Here is a 24,122-nt window from a genome sequence, read left to right as displayed (position 1 = left end):
AATTAAGGGACCCTTATTGTTAAGTGTTACCCAATTTTTTTCTGTCCAATCTTATCATATTGCTCGCCAAGTTTTACATTCATTCACAAATGTAAAGTATTAAAAGTGAAACCCTCTTTCTGTGTCTTTAAAAAAGAGATTGAATCCTATATTAAATCAATAACTACCTCTTGCAACACAAAAGCTATAAAGATGATAAATATGTGCTCCAAATTCAGTGTTGTCGTATCATCCTAATGTACAGTATTATAGTTATTTTTTTCTATGTTTTGCACCATCTTTATTTCATTTCCATTCTGTATCTATCATACCCCAGGCGTTATATATTTTTGCAATATACGTTGTGTATATTTTCTTCTTTTCTATGATAACCATTCTGTAATGTAGCCTACCATTTCTTCAGTACAAATAAAGTTTTTTGGGAAAAAAAACAAAACAAAAAAACAATAGACATGCCCCAATTACAAGATGAGGAAGAGAAGCAGACAAGGGCAAAGGACAACAGAGGCTTGTACATACACATACCCGCGACAACACTTCATTACTCTGCATGCATTTGATATTAGCCATCTCTACACCCGGCTCCCATCTGTTCTTTTCCGCTGGTCCACTCAGGAACAGCTCATCCTCCTCGTCAGGATGTGGCTGACTCTCCCTGGCTGCTGACTGTACACTGAGCTGGTTTTGTCTCAGTCAGACCTGACTAGTGAGTCAAACAGTGCTGCGTCCTGTCAGAAGTATAGACCGCCCGAGTGATTCGTCAGAGGGGAAGAAGAAAAACAAAACAAACAAAAAAAACAGGACAGGCAGAGGAACAGGTCATTGTGAGGGGCGGAGACGAAAGGGAGCAGCGTGGGATGATGATGAAGATGATGATGATGATGATGAAGATGATAATGGTGATAATGACGCAGAGGAGGGCAGTGATGAAAGATGTGAGAGCAGTGATGATAATGAGAAAGACATGGATGATGATGATGAAGATTCAGGCTGTTGATGTTGACGACACAGATGATGCAAATGGAAGAAATGAAAGTTGTCACTTCTTTCAAAGGGGCCTTCACTAGCGAGTTGTTTCAGGACCCTGTGAGGAGTGGGTGAGTGTGCCCATGTCATTCCGCTTCTCTCTCTGCCTCCCCCATTTCCTGTCTCTCTCTACTACTAGACGATCAGTTAAAGGCAAAAGCCCCCCAAAGAAATATATAAAAAAAGACATAAATATAAAGATCGTTACATCGTATATGATATATAACGTTATCCACCGCTCTATCGATTGCTTTCTTGACAGCTTCGTTAAAAACAAATGCACATGGCCATGAGGAGGGTTAGCAAAACATTGGAAAAGCCACTGAATTTGCATAGTTCCTCTTTAATACAGCTGTCTAGTGAAAAACATCTTTCTGTACAGTGAAACTCAAACATCCAACTGTAGGAACAAAAAGGAAAACATATGACTTCAGACAGCATGTGAGAATCAATAGGTGCTCAAATAGCCTACAAGCAATTTGACCAGAATAAAATAGGCTACTGACTACTAGTGAATGCATTTGTCATTTTACTGTTTTGTCATACAGGCCACTGCTATTCTAACTACACATCAGGAGAAAATGAACTTTGTTTTTCTCTGTCTCAACAACACAGGTGAGATTTGGCACAGATCTCCTAGCTAACATCCGCTAACTAACGTTAAATATGACTGTAAATCTCACATGTTATCATAAGGAAATAGAAGAAATGAAAGTTATCACTTCTTTCAAAGAGGGCCTTCACTAGCGAGTTGTTTCAGGACCCTGTGAGGAGTGGGTGAGTGTGCCCATGCCTTGGGTGTCCTTGGGCCCCCGTCACCATCTGAGGGAAGGATATGCTCTGACTCACACTTTTTTTTTTTTTTTTTTACAAGGGCCTTCGCTTTGCACACGCACACACAAACCCTCTCTTTTCTCTTTCCAAGTCTGTCCTTGTGTGAGTCTCAACTGAATATTTAGTTTGGAGAGATTTTAATGTTACATCTCTGCGGCATCCATGTGTGGTGAATCTTTGAAGAAGCAGCAAATGATGTTTGTCTGGTTTGCGCAGCAGCAACACAGTCTCAAGGTCAATATCCAGTCCTTTTTTTTTTGGAAGAAGCTTCATGAATGCTAGCAGGCAGCAGGCTGCCGGCAAACACAAACAGCAGCTTATGCTCGTTGCAGAAAATTATACAGTAGCTTTTGGTTAAAGCGCCTAAAAGAAAGGTCACTGAATTAGGAATCTCCAACCTCTAAGTGGGCGGTTTGATGGAAACATATGTCCAGACCGCAAAGCATTTTCAGAATGCCATCCTTGAGGATAAATTGCTGAATAGCCAGGCCAGCAGCTCAGCCTCTTTGTCCTTGAGGTGTTCTGTGGATATACTGTAACTCAACTGAATGAGGGAGCCCATTGTTTCAGCTCAAGGATAAAGAGCTGTTTTATGTTATTTATGGCTGTGAGAGAGCGAGAGAAAAGAGAGGGGAAACATACTTTTTAGCCCCTGCTGTGAGGCAGAGGAAGGACACCTACACGCCAAACACTGGACCTGTTCATATGAGTTACAATCGGGCACTTGACAGGGCGGCTCATGCAGGGTCCTCGCTGGATTCAGGGCAGAGAGGAGGAGGGGGGGAAAGTATGCAGAGTTTCCCACAGCCACGGCGAAGGGATCAGGAGAGTGGGCTAAATTTAGGATGAATGAGCACAGTTCATTCATTTGTGGGACATTTGCATGGTTCAAAAAAACAGACGTGTGACTGGAAAGTGACTGGTAAAGGAAGGAGGAGACAGAGAAGAGCACATGTGGAGAGTTGATTTTGGTTTTGTGATGAAACGATTGAAAAAGATCAATATGATGAAAAAAACAACAACTTTCAGGTAGAAGAGAAACTAAACTGATCCAATCTGAAACCCATCCACAGTAAATACAACACCGCAGGCTGGTTGAGCTAATGCAAAAATAAGTGGCTTGCAAAAACAAAACCGGTTGCCAAAATAAGCACATTTAGCTGGAACCAGAGAGGTGGTAGGGCCTACATCAGCCAACACTGCATGATTTGAGTTAGATACGTTGAAAAGGTAAAAAGAGTAGAAAATGTTAAAGGAGAATTCCGGTCATTTTTGACCCCTAAATTGTTGTCCTGATGGTCACCCAGTGTTGAGGGGAGCAAAAAAATGTGACATTCACAAATGTGAAATTGATGCAGGCAAACCGGAGCTACACCATGGCTAGACGGCGCTAGGGATAGCGACAACGCTAACCTATGGGGGCAATTTTTTCAACCACAACAAACACTCAAAAAACAATCAAATATCTATGGTACATGACCCGAATCCTTATGACACACAACTGAACCAAGGGGGCAGTTGTGGGTCTGAGAAGTGAAGCTCACTTCCGCGTTCAAAAAACTGCAATCCCCTCGGCTTCCTCTGGGGGCTGGTGTCAGAAAGCAGCATTCTCCATAGACCCCCATGTTAAAATCGCCGACTTTACATCCTCAATAAACATGATCAAAGCCTGGTGTCATCACATTTTTGGTCTCAACCGATAGTTTCTACCCCCGCACACATGGATTTTTTTTTAACTCTACCGTTTAATTAGGTTTCAAATTCTCGCCAATTAGGGCGGGGAAACGTTGAGTGACAGGTCCGGAGCGGTCCGGAGACAGCTGCTTCGAGGCCAGTGGGCGGGTTCTCGGCCGGTAAATCCAACATGGCGCTGTTAAGGCCGCCATGTTGGAGTCACAAAAACGACTCCCCAAAACCAATGGGTGACGTCACGGATGCTACGTCCATATTTTTTACAGTCTATGCACTGAACTCATATAGTGTACAGTATAAACAGTATAAATTTGTGTTTTTTCACACCTCAGACAGCCGAACTCTGAAACATCCTGGAAAGACATTACTATCCGATCTCAGAGCGCCTGCTCTCCCCGCCACAGAAACAAACACTTTTTCCTTGTTGTGATGATTTCTTTACAAAAATAAACGGTGGAGCAGTGCAGTGGTAATGTCCAAAATATCTCTGACCGTTCGAGTCATGTACCATAGATATTTGATTGTTTTTTGAGTGTTTGTTGTGGTTGAAAAAATTGCCCCCATGGGCTAGCGTTGTTGCTATAGCGCCGGGTAACCATGGTGTAACTCCGGTTTGCCTGCATCAATTTTAGTCTCGTTTTTTGCTCCCCACAACACTGGGTGACCATCAGGACAACGATTTGGGGTCAAACATGACCGGAATTCTCCTTTAAGAAAATGTTATTCTGTAAATCGATCTGCATCAAAAGATAAGAAACTGAGAGTGTGTTAGACAAATAAGGAAAACCCTGTTAAATATAGGCTAAATAAAATATTGTAGAAAGACTTTGTGTGTACATGTATGGGATGACATTCTTTCTCTAAGCTCAGTTTGGACGTTTGAGTATTCCTCAGATTCTGATTCTGAATTTTTCAGCAGAAACTTAAAGGGGAACTATGCAAGTCAATGCATCACGCCCTTCAGCCATGTGCATTCACATTTCGTCCATGTTTTTCACGAGACGAGATGTGGGACACTGGGATGGAAGCGCTAGGTGGAAGGCAGAGAGCCTCCATTCCCTCTGTAACAAGTCGTTTAACCATCACAATTATTTTGAAGCTTTAATTAAGGTAAACATCTTGCATAGTTCCTCTTTAAGGCTTTCTTACCATGGATCCGTGTTTGACGTGGGCATCTGTTATCGATGCAGATATCCACAGCTGCACTCCCACTTCCAGTGCTCAGTTCACCAACACAACAACTAATTGACAGCAAGAAAAGCGTGGGTCAAAGCCAGAGTGTGTAGGTCTCAGTCTGAAGTGTGAGGGGATGGAGTCTTGTGTTGTTTGTGTAAGAGTGGAAAAGACCTGACTGGCAGTATCTGCATTTGAAGGCATAACAGCAGAGGAGGAGGAGATCTGATCTATCTGTCAGTTATTCTCCATCTCCCCAGTAGGCCTGTGCTTCTCCATCCATCCCCTCTCACATCTCTCACGCCTCCACTGCTGACTTGACCACATACATATGTATTGAACAGATATAGTCTACGAATGAAGCCTCTCCACATTCCTCAAGTATTCCACCTTGTTTACACTGCTATTTTGAGATGTACAGTGCCTATAGAGGGTCATCATACTCTGCCAAAACCTTAACCTCCTGTACACAATATAGCTCTCCTCATCAAAGCGGAAATAACATTTAAAAACATTTTGAATAATTAAAAAAAAAATATATATTCATGAAATACCTGGTATGGTTAAGCCATCAGCCCCTTAGAAAATACCATTATAAACTTGCTCAGGTACACACTCTGCAAAAAAGGGGCAGATCCGCCTCTTTTTCTTAAAGGGATAGTTAACCCTAGAATGATATTTCACTCATTATCTACTCACCCTCATGTTGACTAAGGGCTGGAAGAATTATCAGAGTCCACCGTCCCTTCTCTTAGTTACAGGGGGTCTCGGCGTAGCGGTGCATTTCAATGCAACGGTTGCAAAGGGACACCAGAGCTCTTCGTAAAAAAACACACACAAAAAAACATCCAAATACCTCCATGATGCTCGTATGTAATGTCCGTCTTGTGCTGAAGCCCCAAATTGCGTAATTGTCCCGAAAAAAATTAAATAAGTCTATATTTTAAGCTTGTTTGTAGCGGAAGCTTCTCGAAGCTCCTCTTCCTGGTCCGTCCAAATCTCGCGTGATTTGCGCCGGCGTCAGTGCGGTTACTGCGAATCACGCGATATTTGGACGGACCAGGAAGAGGAGCTTCGAGAAGCTTCCGCTACAAACAAGCTTAAAATATAGACTTATTTAATTTTTTCGGGACAATTACGCAATTTGGGGCTTCAGCACAAGACGGACATTACATACGAGCATCATGGAGGTATTTGGATGTTTTTTTGTGTGTGTTTTTTTACGAAGAGCTCTGGTGTCCCTTTGCAACCGTTGCATTGAAATGCACTGCTACGCCAAGACCCCCTGTAACTCAGAGAAGGGACGGTGGACTCTGATAATTCTTCCAGCCCTTAGTCAACATGAGGGTGAGTAGATAATGAGCGAAATATCATTCTAGGGTGAACTATCCCTTTAAGGAAACTCAGATCATCTGCAGTAAGATGCAAGGCAACTGGACAAATTAGTTAAAAAAGGTATTTCTGTTATTGAAATGGTAGAGGGCATTCTGAACAATCCACTTTGAAACACCTTGATGGACCAAAAGAACAGTAGCTAGTGGTGGACGGCTCCTCTCTCTTGGCTGCAGGACGGAGAGATACAGATAATCCTTTGTACCTTCAGCCATGCAGGCTTTTACATGTAAATTCTTCTGCAAATGGAAGATGAACTGCCAAACACAAATGAATTTCCCTTTGGAGATAAAGTCATTCTCATCTTATCTTGTCTTATCTTATCTTGTCTTGTCTTTTCCGAAGAACTTAATAAATTAATTTAACTTTACTCAATCTTAACTTAACGTAACATACGCAACACTACACAGGACGTTATGTTATGTTATCTTAACGTAACGTAATGAACATAACATAACGTAATCAGGGTTCTAAATTAACTTTTTAGATCACCAGCCAATTTGGCTGGTAACTTTCTAAAGTTACCAGCCAATCAGAATTTCCACTAGCCATATTTTTTCCGGTGAACATAAGAGAGATTCTTTACGTTCGTACTGTGTTTCCCATGAAAATAGCATGTTTTTAGCCTAGCTATCATACTGACAACTGAAATAATTATTTTCAGGTATTGTGCCTCCTCTATTACAGTTGTTTTCCATTGGTTTGGCTCATTTTTCAAAACAGAAATTACATTTTCAAAACAACATGGACAAACCTCCAAACTACTTGGCAAATGTTCACAAAAGAATTGTATTTTTCATTAATTTCATCACATTGTGGCCTAAATGTCTTCGTACATCTTTGCAAATGTTAAAAAAAAAGGTAATGTGTGATGTCAAACCTTATAGGCTACTCTTACCCTAAAATCCTGTTTTTATTATTTTATTATTTAGGCCTATTTATTTTACTTTATTAACACCTGCCAAAAATGATTTTTAACCCACATTTGGCGGGTGTCAATTTAGAACCCTGAACGTAATGTAATGTAATGTAACGTCATGTAACGGAACGGAATGGAACGTAAATTAACTTACTGTACTGTAAGTAAACTTTCACATCAAACACCAGGTTAACTTCCCTCCACCTGACATCAACCAGAATAAAACCAGCTGTTTCTTGAGGATTCCACTTCAATGAATTCAGCATAGTTGGAATAGTGCTTTCACAATATTCCCCGATCTAGGTGTGTGCACTGCTGGTCATGACATGTCCAAAGAGGCAGATAGCTGTAATTAAACCAGTAGGTGGATCTATGAAGTGTTACATCAGGGGACTGAAGACTTTTATATGAAAGGGGTGTGATGGTTTTCTATAGGCGCTGTACTGTATGTGGCAGCTGACAGACATCTGCCACTGCTCTCTCTTTCTCTCTCTGTGTATTTTTTCCCTCTGTGCTCGGTTGGCCAGTCCTCATGTTTCTGTTCAGCTTAAGGTCTTCTGCAGCCAAATGAGATGGGGGGGGGGGGAGAGTGGATGAAAACTTTCAAGCACTTTATGGTCCCTAGAAATCTTTGGCAGCTCTGAGCTGCTCAAGGTTTGCTTCTCTTTCACTGTGTTTCTATCTAAGCCGCCGCTGCCTTTGTTCACCTCATGATAAATCACACAGCTTCGATTTAAACTCCTACTGTGTGTATTGTTCACAGAAGGCAAGGTTGTCTTTTCTTTGTGTTTGTGTGTTGTTGAGCGCAGAGCAGCTCTCACCGTTAAAGGAATGAAGGACAGATGTTATCAGCAACATGTGATAAAAAGGAATATTACACTCTATGAAATGAATTCACACAGGTATTTTTCATCCTCAGATTCCTGTGTGTGGTTTATAGAAGCAGGTCCATATTAACCTTTTGTGCACCATGGATTGGTTGCTTCATAAAGGTTTTCATAAAGGTTTCAATAGCCTTTCACTTTTTATTGCACTTAGTAAAGTTTAGTTTTCATTAGCTATCTCTGTACAGCTTCTCTGCTCTTTGTGTTTGGCTGACTGGCTGATTTAAGAGTTTATTCTGAATTATTTGTTTTGGTTTGGCTGATGGGTGTGTATTGTAGTTATGATAGTGACGGGCTACACAGCGACTAATAGTGGCAGGACTAAACTGCCTATTATCAGGCACTGGTTGAATTTTACAGGTTAAATTGAATTGTCCTTTCTTCTATGATGAAGATGCCGCAGCTCCGTCAATCCACAGGCTGGGTGTTGGGAACTTCTGATTTTAGCACTTGAGAAATTGTTCCGAAAAAAAAAAAAGTCTATGTTTTAAGCTTGTTTGTAGCGGAAGCTCCCAGTGTTGCTCTGCCGGAGTCTCGTGCGACTTGCGGAGCCGTGAACTGGGTGTCAATGCAAATCGCTTGAGATTTGGACGGACCAGGAAGAGCAGTGCTGGGAGCTTCCACTACAAACAAGCTTAAAACATATACTTATTTTTATTTTTTTTCGGAACAATTTCTCATGTTGGGGCTTCAATACAAGAGGGACATTACAGTACATACGAGCAGCATGGAGGTATTTGGATGTTTTTTGGTGTGTCTTTTTGGACAAAGAAAAGTGAGCTCCGTTCGCAACCGTCATACGGACATGCAGTGCTGCGCCGAGCCCCCCTGTAACTCAGAGAAGGCACGGAGGACTCTGAAACTTCTCCCAACCCTTAGTCGACATGAGGGTGATACTGAGTGAAATTTAAATTTTGGGTGAACTATCCCTTTAAGTATGCACCCTTGTGTCCATACAAACCAGAACTGAGCCACTCATACAAACACTGCATGGACTTCAGTCCCACTAGTGGTCAGAAACTCCACAGTGTACTGTACCTTTAACTCCCACTCATTGCAGTGCAAATATATGTTTCATTTTTCCACAAACCAATGTGAACACATTATAATAATTTGAAATGTTACACAATTCTGGGTCAAACATATGTGTCAGTGTGAAGGTCCAAAGGAAAGATGATTTACAATACATGCAGGTGCTATTTTCTGTTTTGTGAATTAAGACTGGGACGATATGCTTTTCTCCCGATTCGATTCTTCTACGATTTTTTGGATGGCGATTCAATTTAAATTTCGATTCTACGATATTGCCAATTCTCTCAATTTTTAGTCTGCATTTTTAACATTTATTTGCACACAAACACTGTAGGAGCCTATGAATTATACATATAAAGTGAACTTAAACCCTTTTCAAAACCTAGACTCTCTGTATGTAAAAAAGGCTAACAAAGGCACATTGCACAATATTTAACCCCCCCCCCCCCCCCCAAAAGAAATTAAAAAAAAAGATATTGCGATATTTATGTGAATCTATTTTTTCTCCCACCCCTATTGTGAATACATAGTGTTTGCTCCCTCACACAGACAGTCCCAGGAATGAAATGTTCATCAAGGAAAACGTCATGTGTTTATTAACCTGTGTGACACTGACTGTGTTGTCTCGAAACCACCCTGGCATTCCACAAGGTTTACTGTTGATAGTGGCCAACCCCAGGCTGACGTCCATGGACCGCCTCTGCTTATCCACAGTATTGGTGGACATGTCCAGGCACCAGCTTCCCCTCTCTGTCTGCAGGTTAATGAATATCAAATAGGTAAACAGGACAGGACACACTGGACGCAGGCTTTTAATCCCACCAGGTCAGGTACAGAGCTGAAAAAGTCAAATGTGGTAGAGACACACCGAGATAAGAGATGAGAGTTCCCACCAAAATTCAGCTTCTATCGCCTTTCTGTCTTCACACTCCATCAGTCTTGTATTTATTTTTGCCTCCCTCTGCACACCTGACATTTCACACCCTCCCGTGTCACCGTCACCTCTTCCCCACCAGCCGCTCTGCTCTGCTCTCCTCTCAGATAGTTTTCCAGGGCTAATTCAACACAACCTGGACCTCCCCAGGGTCAAGAGCATTAGCTTGCCGAGCCACAGGCTGCAGGAGTTATTGCAATTGGTTTCTGTGTTTGGTGGCTTTGCATGCATGTGTTGTATTGTGTATGTGTGTGTAGGAGTGGTCGCACATGTGCACTTTTGGGTGTGTATGTGTATGTGCAATGCAATGCATTACCAGCCTTTCTCCTGATTACCCACGCATTCCTTCTGCTACATGATGATCTAACTGTCCCCTCTGGGGCCTCTCCATCTCAGTCATATTACTTTGTATAGCATAGACTCAGGCAGAGCTATGAAGGAAATAAAAGACCTTCAGATTAAAAGCCTTCGGCATATAGAAAGGGTTAGGGTTAGGAGGTGAATGCTGCGGGTTTCATTTTTTATTCAAATAAAGAAAATGTGCCTACGCACTTGTGATTGGATCTGACTTCTTTAACCTTCGTCTTGTGTCAGCGTTCTGCTACCATCTCTTGTGTTAGGGTCGGTTTTGACCCGTGTTTTAAATCAGCTGTAAAACACACTAAAACCAGTGATTTATCATCCCATATGTTTCTCATCCCTTGGTTACATTGTTAGGCTTCCTTATCCATGAAAAGGTTGGTTTTGCACTTATGATTTCAGTTTTAATTCTCATTATTGTTCTTATTGTTATAACCGGGTCGTAACCAACCCTAACAACACAAATGTCATAATTTTAACCAGAGCATTTTACAATGTTGTGAAAAAAATATTTAGGTAATTTTGTTTAATAGGTTCCTGACAAAGTCAAAAAGCCTTGATGCAATAAACTAAGTTATGCATTAAAGGCATAGTTCAACATTTTGGCAAATTGGCCCATTGCCATAATTGCTATAATCATAGTAGTAGGTTCGTTACCTTTAATTGTCGGTGCAAGCTGTTTTTAGAACAGTGGAGCAGAGCCGTGAGCTGCTCAGAGCTACGCTACGGAGGCTAATGGGATTTCTTGGTTTCCCTCATCAAACTCATCAAATACACAATCCAACAACTCCACAACGCTCTGGTGGACAAGTTGTGACCTGCACATTCACCACGCTATGAGATAATAATGTAACGTTATGAGACAGAGCCGTTAAAACAGCAGATGCGCGTTGCCTTCAGGGACAGTTTTTCATCAAGCAGTCTCTGTATTTACCTCGAAAACAGCTCCATCTCGTAACGTTCCATTATTATCTCATAGTGTGGTGAATGTGCAGGTCACAACTTGTCCACCAGAGCGTTTTGGAGTTGTTGGATTGTGTATTTGATTAGTTTGATGAGGGAAACCAAGAAATCCCATTGGCGTCCGTGGCATAGCTTTGAGCAGCCTGCCGCTCGGCTCGGCGGTTCTAAAAATAGCTTACACCAACATATAAAGGTAATGAACCTATACTGCTATGACTATAGGGATTATGTCAATGTTGAACTATCCCTTTAAAAACCTAAAAACGGGTCTGTGGTGATCCTAACACAAGAGCAAGGTTAAACAAGTGTGCTAGTCAGAGAGCAAGAAATCAATGCATGCACCTCTCTACGCCAATATAACATTTTGGGCATTTGAAATGTCCAAATATCCTTTCAGTTTCTCCTACGTGCTCCTCAGTGTTTTTCAGGAGGCATCTGTGTTCATACTGCTGAAAGAATGTGGCCCCCACCCTTCTGAATGTGGTCTGAGTGAATCAATACATCCTGGGTACTTTCACACCTGCACTCAGAGCTGTCAACTTATGATTGGATCAAGCCAGATGCACGTTAACACCTGGGCCCTTGGTTTATTTTAGTGATCAAACCCGACTATCCCGGTGTGGGTGTCGACTTTTACAGACATTCAAACTATTGTCAAAGTCAGTCAGTGGACGTGGAGCAGGTTTTCAAACTGAAAACTTAGCTCACATCCATCAAGCAAAGCTAACAGCAGGGTTTTTAAAAAAAAATGTAAAATAGACTTTCATCCTTGGCCTAGTTTTCTTGTGATTTAATAACTTCATGACATGACAAGCAGCTTATTTCACATTCTCACTCTTTCTGGTTTCTCTCACTTTGTTTCCAGTGTTTCTTTTTTTTTTGGTCTTCTCTCTTTCATGCTGTCAAATCCCACTTCTCATTTCCCTTCTACGCCCTTAAAAAGTGCATCAGGGCATTGCCATCCAGTTCACCCCATCTGGGAGTGACTGTGGTTTGGCCAGATTGTCCGGCGTTTGTCCTCCTGGCTGTCACGATGGAAACTCTTGAGACGGTCAGCATGGCTAAATTAGGTCCTACGGTATGCTGTGTTGGCGCTGGACAGTTGGCACAGGTGGGAAGCCCCCTCCGCTCCGCCTTGTAGTCAACTGTAAGTTGGCTGACCTACTTACCTAACCCAAACTAAAGCAGCCAGAGTGTAAGCTGACACCGTTTCTTTTCTCCTCCTCACGCTGAGGTTGCGGCCGCTCTGGAGGGCGAAGCTGTTGTTTGCTGGCCTGGGCACCGGCTCAGCCCAGCAGCTGAGGTGGTAAATGGCCTGAAAATGCCACTGCAACATTTAGCCAGCACAGCGCCTCTATTAAATATGAGAGAGGGGAGGGGAGGGGGGTCAAACTTCAAGCACAAATGAAGGTCAAAGCTCACAGAAGAAATTGATTGGGTATTTCATCGTTGGCCCAGTTCTTGTTTCTCATGCCTTCAAAAGTTCAATTTATTATGAACTAAAAATAAAGCAGCCATCTCTGGCCTGAAGCCTGTGAATTACAGTATGTGATGTGAAAAGCAAATCATCTTTTATTCTCTTCTTCCCCACTGGACCTCTTTGATCCTCAAGGTTTTCCTCACAGCTTATGCTGTTTTATCTCTTTGATTAATCATTTTTTTCAAATATTTTGATAGATTTTTCTGACAATGAGTTTGAGTAAAACCTCCAGTTGACTGAACTTCAACAACACTACGGCTAAGCTCAGGGAATGGAGAGGGAGAGAGAGAGAGATGGGTAGATGTATGGATTGTTTCAGTGTTTTTTGTAAAGTGTATCTCGGTTTGCCTGCCAAGGTTCCCCCCCCAGCAGGAGGAGGAGAGCTTTTGCTCTGGTGCCATGTTAACACAACTGACACATTTGGCTCCACTGGCTCACAGCCTTTAATGTGTTTCAGTGTGAACGCGCGGATGAATTTGAATAATGCAGCTTCTCCGCAAGTCATTCATCAGCATCTCCTGCTGCCAATTTTAATTTCTCATCTTAAAGACAGTACATCAAGCTGGTGATCAGACATAATGCTGCTGAAATAATTGATGCACAGGAGGATAAATTCAAGGTTTGTGTGTGTGGAGGTGAACTACCTGACCTGAAACAAAGAACTGCTGTGAAGGCACCAAATATTTTCAAGTCTTTACTGTGTCGGCATGTTTAATGAGTAAGGTGTCATGTAGGAGCTACATTTATAATGATTCAGCAGCTGCCTGATCTGCCTCATCTTGTCTTTTAGCCTGAGGTGCTGTTTTCAACATGTTACTTTGGAATTTGGGAAATTTCCACTAATTCTGGCAAATAATCAACAGATTAAGCAGTAATAGAAGGAACTGTTAGTGTCAGTCCTGAATTTTATTTAAAATTGGGTTGAAGGACAATGTGCACTTGCATTAATCATTTAAGAAAAAGAAGATGTGTGCTCCCGATTTAGTAGGAAGCTGCTTTCCATCTGAAGTCCTAAAACCATAGAATCCAGACAATGTACATGTAGTCCATGATTCATTCATACACACAGCATCATGCAACATAAAAGATCCTTTTTTTGGTACTCATAATAAAATGCAAATTATAGCAGCAGGTCTAGCCTAATGAAAAACCTCAAAATTGCACTTAATAATAGTATGATAAAAACAGGATATAGATTATATAAGGTAGCTGTGTAAGGTAGTGCTCTCCAAGTAACAACAACAGTTAACGGGACACAACACTGGAAAAAACTCATCTAAAAAAAAGATGAAAAAAAAAACCCATAGAAAGTGATGCTAGCCTGAAAACAGCAACAACAGATAACAAAATAAAGCAAACAAGAGGACAGAACAGAACAAAGTGACAAAAAAATAAAGGCAAAGACTACAAGTACATGCAGGACAAGAATCATAGACAAGAAAATGTCACCCAGCATCTGATTCCATCAGTCATGTGGCAGCAGATGCCAGCACATTTTAAAACAGGATGGAATTCTGGTTCCGCCCCGGGAGAAGAATTGTGCTTATTATATTAAAGGTCTTCCCAAGTCAGAGCCCGTCCCCAGAGCCTGGTTCCAAAGGCCACAGCATGAGGGACTGTGGACAGGCCAAAGTTCCCACATCCCTGCACCTGTTGTTTTATTGAAACAAAAGAGGGGCTGCCTCTACGCAGGGGGGGGGGGGGGGGGGGGGGGGCAACACCCGCAGTGTTGACAAGTCCAGATTTTTAGACACATCCACTCCACTATGCACTTCACTGCATAGGAAACCATGCCGCCGGATGCCAGGATATCATGTTCCATCCATACATCATCATCCATATATAATGTGCCAGCTATGGGCAGTGATTAGTCCAGATCTGGTGCCAGGGTGCAGGGTCTATTTAGAGGCTCTACTGTGAGTGGCTGTGGCTGGAAAGGACCCCCCTCACCACACCCACACCCCTCAAGCTCATCTCAGACATCTGTCTCTCTGAAACCGAATACCTCTGAATGCTAATGCATGTTCAGACTTGTGCAGCATTAGTTTCAACCTTTTGGTTTTGAGGTGTGATCTATGAACAGAATCAGTCATGGTCCATGTCAAAGATCTTCTCCTGCGAGTATGAATGAATATCAAACTGGGACCTACTCAGCGTACCTGTAGCGCTGTGGAAGTTTGCTGGTTGTAACAAGGAGGAAACAACATGTTTACATCATGGAGACTGGATAATGTGTTGTTGTGTTGTATCATTACCTTATCATGTCCAGGGCAGCATGCTGCTGAGTCTGTGCTCTTGTTATCACCACGTTGCTGTGGAGATCACATGGCTGCCCAGTCATGCCGGTCATGAGTTGCTCCAAAGGTTCAGTGAGTGTATATGTGTGTATTTCCATTCCAGTACAGTGAAACCAGGGTGGTGAACCCGTGCCGTCACACTAACAGGAAGTCAGGCATCCATTCACACCGCAATAAGATCATGGCATCCCCCAAGTTTATTCCAACTGACTCTCAAAGGCTCTATTCTTAGCACATGTGCATGATAAGAAGACAGTGGTGCTGTTAAGCCCTGTTGTATCTACATGGTTCACATTACTGTAACTGAAGCTGGAATAATGAAGATGTCTCTTTAGTTTTCTTGGATTGTTTTTGGATTTTTATCAACCAAACAGTTAATTGGTTAAAACTAAAAATGAATCAATAGATGAGTCATTAAAGATAAAGCTAAAATCCAGCTTAGGCCAATCAGAATCAGGCTCGAATAACATTGACTGTCACTGGGTTTAGTTGAGCATAGGGATGTCACGATTATAGATTTTCTTGGTACGATTATTGTCAGAGAAATAATCACGGTATTACGATTATCACGTTTATTATGCATCAATAAATTTCACAACACTATGAATGTGTAAAATCAAATATAGTCAAAATATAATGACATTACTAATCAGACCAGTTATTAATCCCCCGGGGGAAGTATTTGAAATATTTAAGTCATTAATTGTCATCTATACCAGATGTTTGAGTTTATTTTAATATTTTTTTACAATTCAAATAACACGCTAACATATAACCAATTCAGTGTTACTTTAGATAAATAGACCAGTATCTGTGTGTTTACCTTTACTTTGGCGCACATCTGCAGATACGGTTCCAACATAATCTTTTTCGGAAAGTGGCGGTATTTAGGAATCTTTATGATCAATTAATTGTGGCGTTTAATACCGCAATTAATTGTGAAAACAAGTAATCGTGACATCTCTAGTTGAGCGTCAGTGTATTCTTATGGAATTCTGATGCTCGGCGGACATTAAATGAAGAACAGGCAGGACGCTGAAGTCTCACCTGTATTGGCTGAGTGGCACCAATTGTTTCTTATATTTGCCACAATCATTGGCTCACATAGATACATCTGGTATTGCTGCTTTTACCTAAGATTAGTTTGCTTGTTGAAGGAAAACTATGATGTTTACCTTAATTAAACAGTTTCAGAGTAATTGTGATGGTTAAATGACTTGTTACAGGGAGAATGGAGGCTCTCTGTCTTCCACATAGTGTCTCTTGGGCGTAAACTAGTACAGTATACCAGTGCCCAGTACAGAGCACACACAAAGCAGTTGTTCATCAATGCAAAAATCCTCAAACTACACGACTTAATCAACTACAAAACTCTGCAGATTATGTACAGGCCTGCAAACAGAGACCTTCCGCATAACTTACAAGGTTTTTTCATCGACAGAGAAGTGACACAATCTGAGAGGAAATATGTTATTTAGGCAGAGGAGAGTGAGAACTACACTAAAATCCTTTTCTATCTCAGTCACTGGTGTCAAACAATGGAACAAACTAGATGATGAGGTTAAATAATCAAGAAACTTGTGGGCTTTTAAAAAAGAAATACAAAACTCTAAATTGATTTAAACCTAGAGAAAGGGGTTTAAAGTTATTCTGGACTGGCTGTCTGGAGTCCAGACCGCAGCTCTGCTGTTGTATCACGTATGCTAAGAAAAAAAAATTGTGATGAAGTTAATGTATTCTGAATGGTAATTGGGGCGGGACCTGATAAGCTTTATGCTTCTCCCGTTTTCCCTTTCGGCCATGTGCTTGTATTGTGTAACTGTTAAATAAAAACCCAAAAAAAACCAGCAGGATCAGCTCCTCTGACCGGGGTCCAAGACCTCGTCTGGCGAGGACACATGGACTGCTTAACAGCACAAACACGCCCCAAATATACATATCGTAAAACTTATATGATACATGACGTTACCCACCACAGTAGACATCGCTTCACTGATTGGGTTAGCTGTGAGTTTTTATGATGGTGTTCTATGAAATTATAGGGGGAGAAAAAATTGACCATACAGCGAAAAAGGGACCGGACTCACACAGTTCCCCTTTAATGGGGGTTTTCTTTTGTCTAAGCTCCTTCAAACAGAACCATTTTCTATTTGGTTAAACTGCATTTAAAGCAGAAGTAAGCAATATATTTGTGTTAATATAAGTCTTAAATAGTTATATCTTCCGACAGCAATCACTTACATAGAGTGTTTGGTCTGAAACACGGGATGGGCCTGAATGTGGTGACGTAGGGACGAGGACTGTTATGGTGCGTTCAAGGCAGCCCGTAACTCGTGTTTTTCCGACCTGTGAAGTCTTACCAGTACGAGTTCACGGGTCGGAAGTTACGAGTGGCCGTTATAGTGACTTTCACAGGTAAAACAGGTCGGAAAAACACGAGTGGGTTGCCTGGAACGCTACAAAGTCGTAAGTCGTGACTTGAAGCTGTAATTTACGGTTTCAAAAGCCTGCCTGGAACGCAGCATTAGCCAAAACGACCGGACCGCTTACTTCTGCTTTAAGTGTCAGTTTAATTATGGTGTTATTTATTTGGACCAAGTCCGAATGTCCTGATTTAAAAAAAAAGATTGATTTATGTGCAGTGGGTTTGGATCTGGTTTTCCAAGGGCATCTTTTGACCTGGTTAACATTTCCTAAGTGTTCTCTACAAAACACCCTTGATAGTGACTAGATGGATGTTTATATCCCAGAACCCAAATTCACTCATCAGACCCAGAAGCAGTATCATTCTCAAAGTGGAAGTGGAGTCATTATTTGGATTTATTTATCCTTCTATTATTATTTATTTATTGGCCAGTTTTTTTGATGAGTGTATGAATGATGTGTACTGTGCACTGATGTTTGCCATGGAAGCACTTTCTAAATTTCTTTGTACTACTCATGTACAATGACAATAAACTGATTCTAATTCTGATCATGTACCCTGGATATACGTATATTGGCCGTAATGCACTATTTTCTTGAAGTATCATTTGATCCTTCCTGCTATTTCCCTACATTTCCTTATTATTATGTTTTAAGATAATATTCTAAGACAGAAAGAGTGTAGGAGCCTGTAACGAATCAGCCTGAAGAGAAACAAAACCCTGATCTCCCTGAATGTGTAAAGTCTAAGAGCTTGAATTGGACAATAGAATAAACATTACATCATACTACTCTGTACTCACCCTGACAAGAGATAAAAGAACCTCATCTTTTTTTTTCCTTCTTCTTCTTTTTTTTTATTACCTGACTCCCAACATTTACACCAGTGGTCCAGTGCTGCGCAGCATCATCCAATCATGTCCCTTCACAACTCTTCTTCACACTCCTCTCTGTGCTGGTTACCAAGGAGACAGTGAAGTGAAGTCTGGGAAGTGGAGCAATGGTTTGGCATGAGTGTTTTTTTTTGTTTTTTTTTCATCTTTGCTTTCTCTTCTGACATCCTGGGAACGGAGTATTACCGCCAGGATTAATGATGTGTGTGTGTTTATCATATTACAAGTGCAGGGAGTGAGACGGTGGATACAGTACAGTGTGCTGTGGATATGCTTGCATGTAAAATAGTACCGTAGTCGTGTCACAGGCTCCGTCGCCACGGCTCCCACCCTCCCACCTGTTCTCACCATTTCCTCTTGCAGGACGTGGGCACCTCCTCTTACAGGATTGTGTTTGCGGTGACGGACAAGCTTCAACTGGTGTGTGTGTGTGTGTGTGTGTGTGTGTGTGTGTGTGTGTGTGTGTGTGTGTGTGTGTGTGTGTGTGTGTGTGTGTGTGACTCCAGGGTTAAAGGGAGCTGATGGAAAAAGTCAGCTGACTGAAGATGACATGAGCCGAGAGCTGACATGTCAGGCCTTGGAGGTGTTTCTATCCTTTCCACTTCATGCATCCGCCCATAACACACACATACACATATACACACACATACGTACATGTAGTAATAGCTGGCTAGCTTTAATTTTCGCCCAACCTAATATTTTAAATATGTGCTGCAAGTTCAGCATCTGCTCCTCCGCTGTTTGTTCAGGTCTGTGCTTGTCTGTCCATCCATCACTAGTTGAGCTGTATTCAGCACAGTAGAGTTTTTCCTCTTCCTATAGGCAGCACGGGCACCGAATGGCTAGGTCTGCTTTAAACGGGACATATTATGGAAATATCACTTTTTGAAGGCTCTTTAACGTATATTTAGGTGTTTGTCATGCCTTTTGGCCCCCAAATTGTGAGAATTGACAAGAAAAATCTCAAATTTTCAGGCTCCTTAGTTTTAAATCCATGTGGTTCTATGAGCTGCATAACACCACCCCTACCTAGTACCGGTAGAAGGGGCAGGGCGGGGCAAGCAGTGGTTCATTTGCATAATGGGTGTACAGACAGTGCACTATTTGTATTCAGATTTGGGGTTTTAAAAAAAACTTTGGATTCGGATTCGTACTCGGGAAGAAACCAGAAGTGGGCAGACTGACTTCCGCCAAGCTAGTACTATGCCGAGCTAGCCGGCTAACTTCTGCTTTAGCTCTCAGCTAACTAGAACGGGAATAAAATAATTTAATCGTGCAACTCTTCTAGACTTTCCAAACGTAATCAGACTGAATGGATCAAATTCTGGTAGTGAAACGAGTCGTTTCACAGGGGTTGTGACACCCTTATAGCCGTTTCTTTTCCCATTATTGTCTATGAGAAAAATGCTAAGCTGTTGAACGGTGATCCTGGAACAGTATCGGTGAGCACTTCCTGTCTACTGTAATGCAATGCATGCAGGGAATTGCTGTTTCTTAGCAATCCTAACGTAAACCAGACACAAATGAAACAGGGTGACTCCCGTGGCGGCAGCCGCCAGTGTTGCCTGCTCGTGTTTGGCACTCTACTTGTGTTGTGCTTCTATTACCACCACCTACTGTGTTGGAGTGTGAACCAGAATCACCTGGTTATGAGGAGAAACTAAGGACAGCAAAACTATTCGGGATCAAAGCATTATTTGTGTACTTCCGAATACATATTCGGGTTCAGGTACACCCCTAATTTGCATTTAAAGGGACAGGCACTGAAACCAGCCGTTCTGAACAGGGCTGTTTAGAGAGGATGAAAAGAGCTGTGATGTTTGATCCTTGGGGCATTTTGACCAAAGCATGTCACAGACATGTCTTTAAGACACCAGGGAACTATTTTAATTTGTGGAAAAGGGACATTATATGTCTCCTTTAAGTTTTTGTTTTTGCTATAGCAGCAGTTATGCTAGCAGCTATGGTTTGGTATGGACGCAGGAACCTGGCAGCTGGAGAAAAAAATCTCTCTCTCGCAGGGTTGCAATAGAAAAGATGAGTTCATTGGAAAGGTGTATGCAGATTGACGGACGATGTGTCAGGAGGTTGCACTGAGGATTTGAGTGTGTGTGTGTGTGTGTGTGTGTCTACACATTTCCTATGCATCCACAGCCCTACCAAGCTGTTTGCTCACTTCCCAGCTCCCCAGGGTCTCCTCCAGCCTCCGGCCATCAGATACAGACACAATTGCTGTCTCTTCCTTTCCTCTTTCCTTTAATTATATCCTTTCTGGACCTCCATTCACACTGTACGCGTACACAGTCTTCATCGCCTCATCTCCATCTCTGATTACTGTATAGGAAACAGTTTGCTGCAGTGCTGTAGTGTACATCTGCTAACCCGCCGCATCTCTCCCCCTGCTTTGCTTTAGCTTTTGCTCTAATCTCTGTCTTGAATGATTTATTTGAAGGGTGGAACTGGGTAAACACAATAGGGCCGACACACTCACCCACACCCCCTGCCCTCTGCTTACCTCTCTCCTCCTCTCTTTGTCTCTATATACCTTCCTTCTCTCTTTTCTTTCCATCCTCCCTTGCTCCCTTCCTGTCTACCCACACCTCCAACTCCAGTGTCAGCACTTCTCCCTCTCGGTGTGTTTGTCACCTGGCTTTATGAATAAATCGCTGCTCGTTTGACTCCTGCTCTGCTGCTCCTGGGACCAAAGATGTGTTGACAGAGGTGGATTTTTTTTCGAGTGTGTGTGATATTTTCATGTGGGTTTGGGATCGAGGCCACATGAGAGAAAAGGAAAAAAAAGAAAAGAAATCCACTTTGAGGAGAAAAGATGGCTTGACATAAAAAGACCTTGTTTGTGCACTAATTCAAGTGAAATGTTGAACAAAAAAACTCATAATTTCTCATCTTCCTTCTACAGATGCAGATACTTGACAAGTTCCCAATTGAGGGAGGGCAGAAAGACCCAAAGAAGAGGATCATCCCATTTCTCCCAGGTAATAGCCTGCTCCTGAGCTGCAGTTATCTGAACAGGCTCACATATTAATAATGTATGGCTGGCACTCACAGGGCATCAATATGAGCTGGTTAGTGATGCCTGCCTGTGGTGCATGTGTATGTGTGTGTGTGTGTGTGTGTGTGTGTGTGTGTCTTTCCCACTCACTTGAATGGGAGAGTGGTCTCAGACTCTCGGACCCTGGATCCTGCTGACAAAGCGTCATCTTACGTTTCAAATCTCAGCTAATTGCATGACTGTATTGTTGTGTTGTCATGGTGTTTCTGTATTTGTGGGGTTTTCCATGGGTGCAGATCCCGGAGGGGGACGGGGGGGACATGTCCCCCCAGAATTTCTGAAAAACATGAATTGCCCCCCCCCAATAAAAATACCCTAAATTATAAAAAAATTGAACAAATGTATTCTCAGATTTCACATTTTTCACATTTTAGATTCACATCTAAAAAGAAATGATTGAAATGGTGGAACAAATAATGTTTGACAAATATATTTCTGACTCCATATTCCATCTCTGGTCTCCTCCACTACGATGCAAATGAATGGGTAGTTTCTTACACAGATGTCGATGAAATCAGCAGGCTTTAAAAAAAATGACCTCCCCAATCTTCGGGCTTCATTTATTGATAAGGAGAAGAATTGGGGATCTGGGAGGGTCGGTGGGAGGCGAAAGATAAGAACGTGAGTATTTACATTACATGCCCAAGACCCTTAAAATTATGATTTACTAATATAACAGTTGAGTAAGCAGCTGTTGACTGTTTAGGACAAATAAACAAGAAAGTTGAGCACAATTAATTATTCCCTGTGCAGTACTTTGTGAATGACATGGCGAGCCTCTATGTCGTGATTTATGGTGACATGGTATGAGCTGCATACGGGCAAAAAAAAAAAAAAAAACACTTTTGTGTCCCCCCCAATCCTGACATCGGATCTGCACCCCTGGGTTTTTCTATTGAGTCTCCTATGTATTTGACCATTTAACTACATAGATGTGTGTGTGTGTGCGTGGACCTCCTATATTTATTCACGTCATGCCACACACGTGCTCGTCTCTCTTGCTGTAAGTCGCCGTCTGACATTCAGGTTCACGGTGACCTACAGTGCACTGCGGCATTGATTGATGATGGTGTTAGTGGCGGTTCAGCCTGCAGGTTAGAGAGGCTGACAGTCATTCTGCTAATCACACTGGTGTCTTGTGTGTGTTAATGCATGTGTGTTGTTTGTCATGCAGATTTCGGTAGAGTCGTTTGTGCTGTCCATAATCCCTATAGTCTTAGCAGTAGGCTAATTACCTTTAATTGTTGGTGCAAGCTGTTTTGAGATCGGCGGTGCAGAGACGTGAGCTGCTCAGCTAATGCAACTGAGGCGCACGGTATTTCTATGTTTTCCTCAGCAAACTAAATACACAATCAAATAATAACGTATAATTTTGTAACATTACAACACATGAAGCAAATACCCAGAACTACTTACTTTTGAAATCACTCCGCCCAGCAGCCGTTTCTGGGATGTAGTTCTGGTTACACATTAATTTTGCCTTGAAAACAACTCCGTCTTGTAACGTTCCATTATTATCTCATAGTATGGTGAATGTGCAGGTCACAACTTGTCCACCAGAGTGTTTTGGAGTTGTTGGATTGTGTATTTAGTTTGATGAGGGGAAACGTGGAAATACCATGCAGCTCGCATCTCTGCCCCGCCGATCTAGTAATGAAACTACTCCTATGACTATAGGGGTTATGGCAATAGGCGAATTTGTCAAAATGTTGATATATCCCTTTAAGTCCTGCGGCCGATGTATGGTCTCAGCCTCTGCTGTAAATACTCTCTACACTCAAACCCTCGTCCTCCTTTGAGTCTCTCTGTCTCTTGTTGACACACATTTACAGACAAAACCAATGTTTGACAAAACCAGACAAACATCTACCTTTATACCTCTGTAGTTTGTAGCTCCAGACACAAACATGACACAACCTCCCTCATCACCTCATGTGTGCGCAATCACCTTCTATCTTATGTTTATAGCATATGTTGGTACTGTGTGTGTGTGCACGCGCGAGAGTTTTGCTCTTTTATTTAATTTAAACTTTTTATATTATATTTATTTATCACCTTTCCTTAGTTACTTTTGTCACAAGCTCCGTTTTACCTTGTGTCCTGAATTTCATTGTATTATTTACAATGACAATAAATGAACCTATCTATTATGTATTGAATTTCCCCATTGGCTGTTGCTCTATTGAAATTATTCGACAAACATTTTCTGTGACATCATCAGCTCTATTAATTTTTTTTTTTCCAAAAAGCACATAATAATAAATCTAATGAGTTGTTGCACAAACTGCTACCACAACACCACAACTCCTCTCCATGCGCAGCTGTTGACACAGCTGTGACAGAGCTTCTAAGTGTCTATCTAAACGACATCTTATCAGTAAATATAACTGAAGTCAAAGCACAGCTGTTCTCCCTTACCTCTGTCAGTACTGATGCTGTCAAATGACATCACGGTTATGAAAAGACTTTGAAAAAAGGCTTGGAAAACAATGAACAATATTTGATACTGTATCTGTTATCTATCAACAGAGACAGGAAAGTATCTAAAAAATTGCTTTATCAGAATTGTATATACGAGCATTGAGAGCAGGAGACAGCAAATGTGAATGTATGATTAATGTGCGTTATGAATATAGTGACATTTAGCAACTTTCTGAACAGGCCTCACTTACCTTCCTATGAACGCAGCTGTTTGTTTGCTGCAGTTTTTCAACTGCATCCTGGATTTCAGACATTGATCATAGTGTTG

At 41.8% G+C, this 24,122-nt stretch overlaps 1 protein-coding gene across 2 annotated transcripts in view; it reads left to right on the top strand.

The window, feature by feature from the left end:
• Positions 1-24,122, top strand: part of sh3pxd2aa (SH3 and PX domains 2Aa) — a 149,840-nt gene that overhangs the window by 30,899 nt on the left and 94,819 nt on the right. For both annotated transcript variants that reach the window (XM_083978282.1, XM_083978281.1), the window contains exon 3: positions 21,221-21,296. In XM_083978282.1, coding sequence (XP_083834408.1) covers positions 21,221-21,296 — 76 coding nt within the window. The remainder of the gene's footprint in view (positions 1-21,220; positions 21,297-24,122) is intronic.

Source organism: Trachurus trachurus (assembly GCF_905171665.1).
Source record: "Trachurus trachurus genome assembly, chromosome: 1".
Taxonomy (NCBI): Eukaryota; Metazoa; Chordata; class Actinopteri; order Carangiformes; family Carangidae; genus Trachurus; species Trachurus trachurus.
Note: the sequence above shows the minus strand (reverse complement) of the source record. Positions and strands in the feature narration are given on the sequence as shown.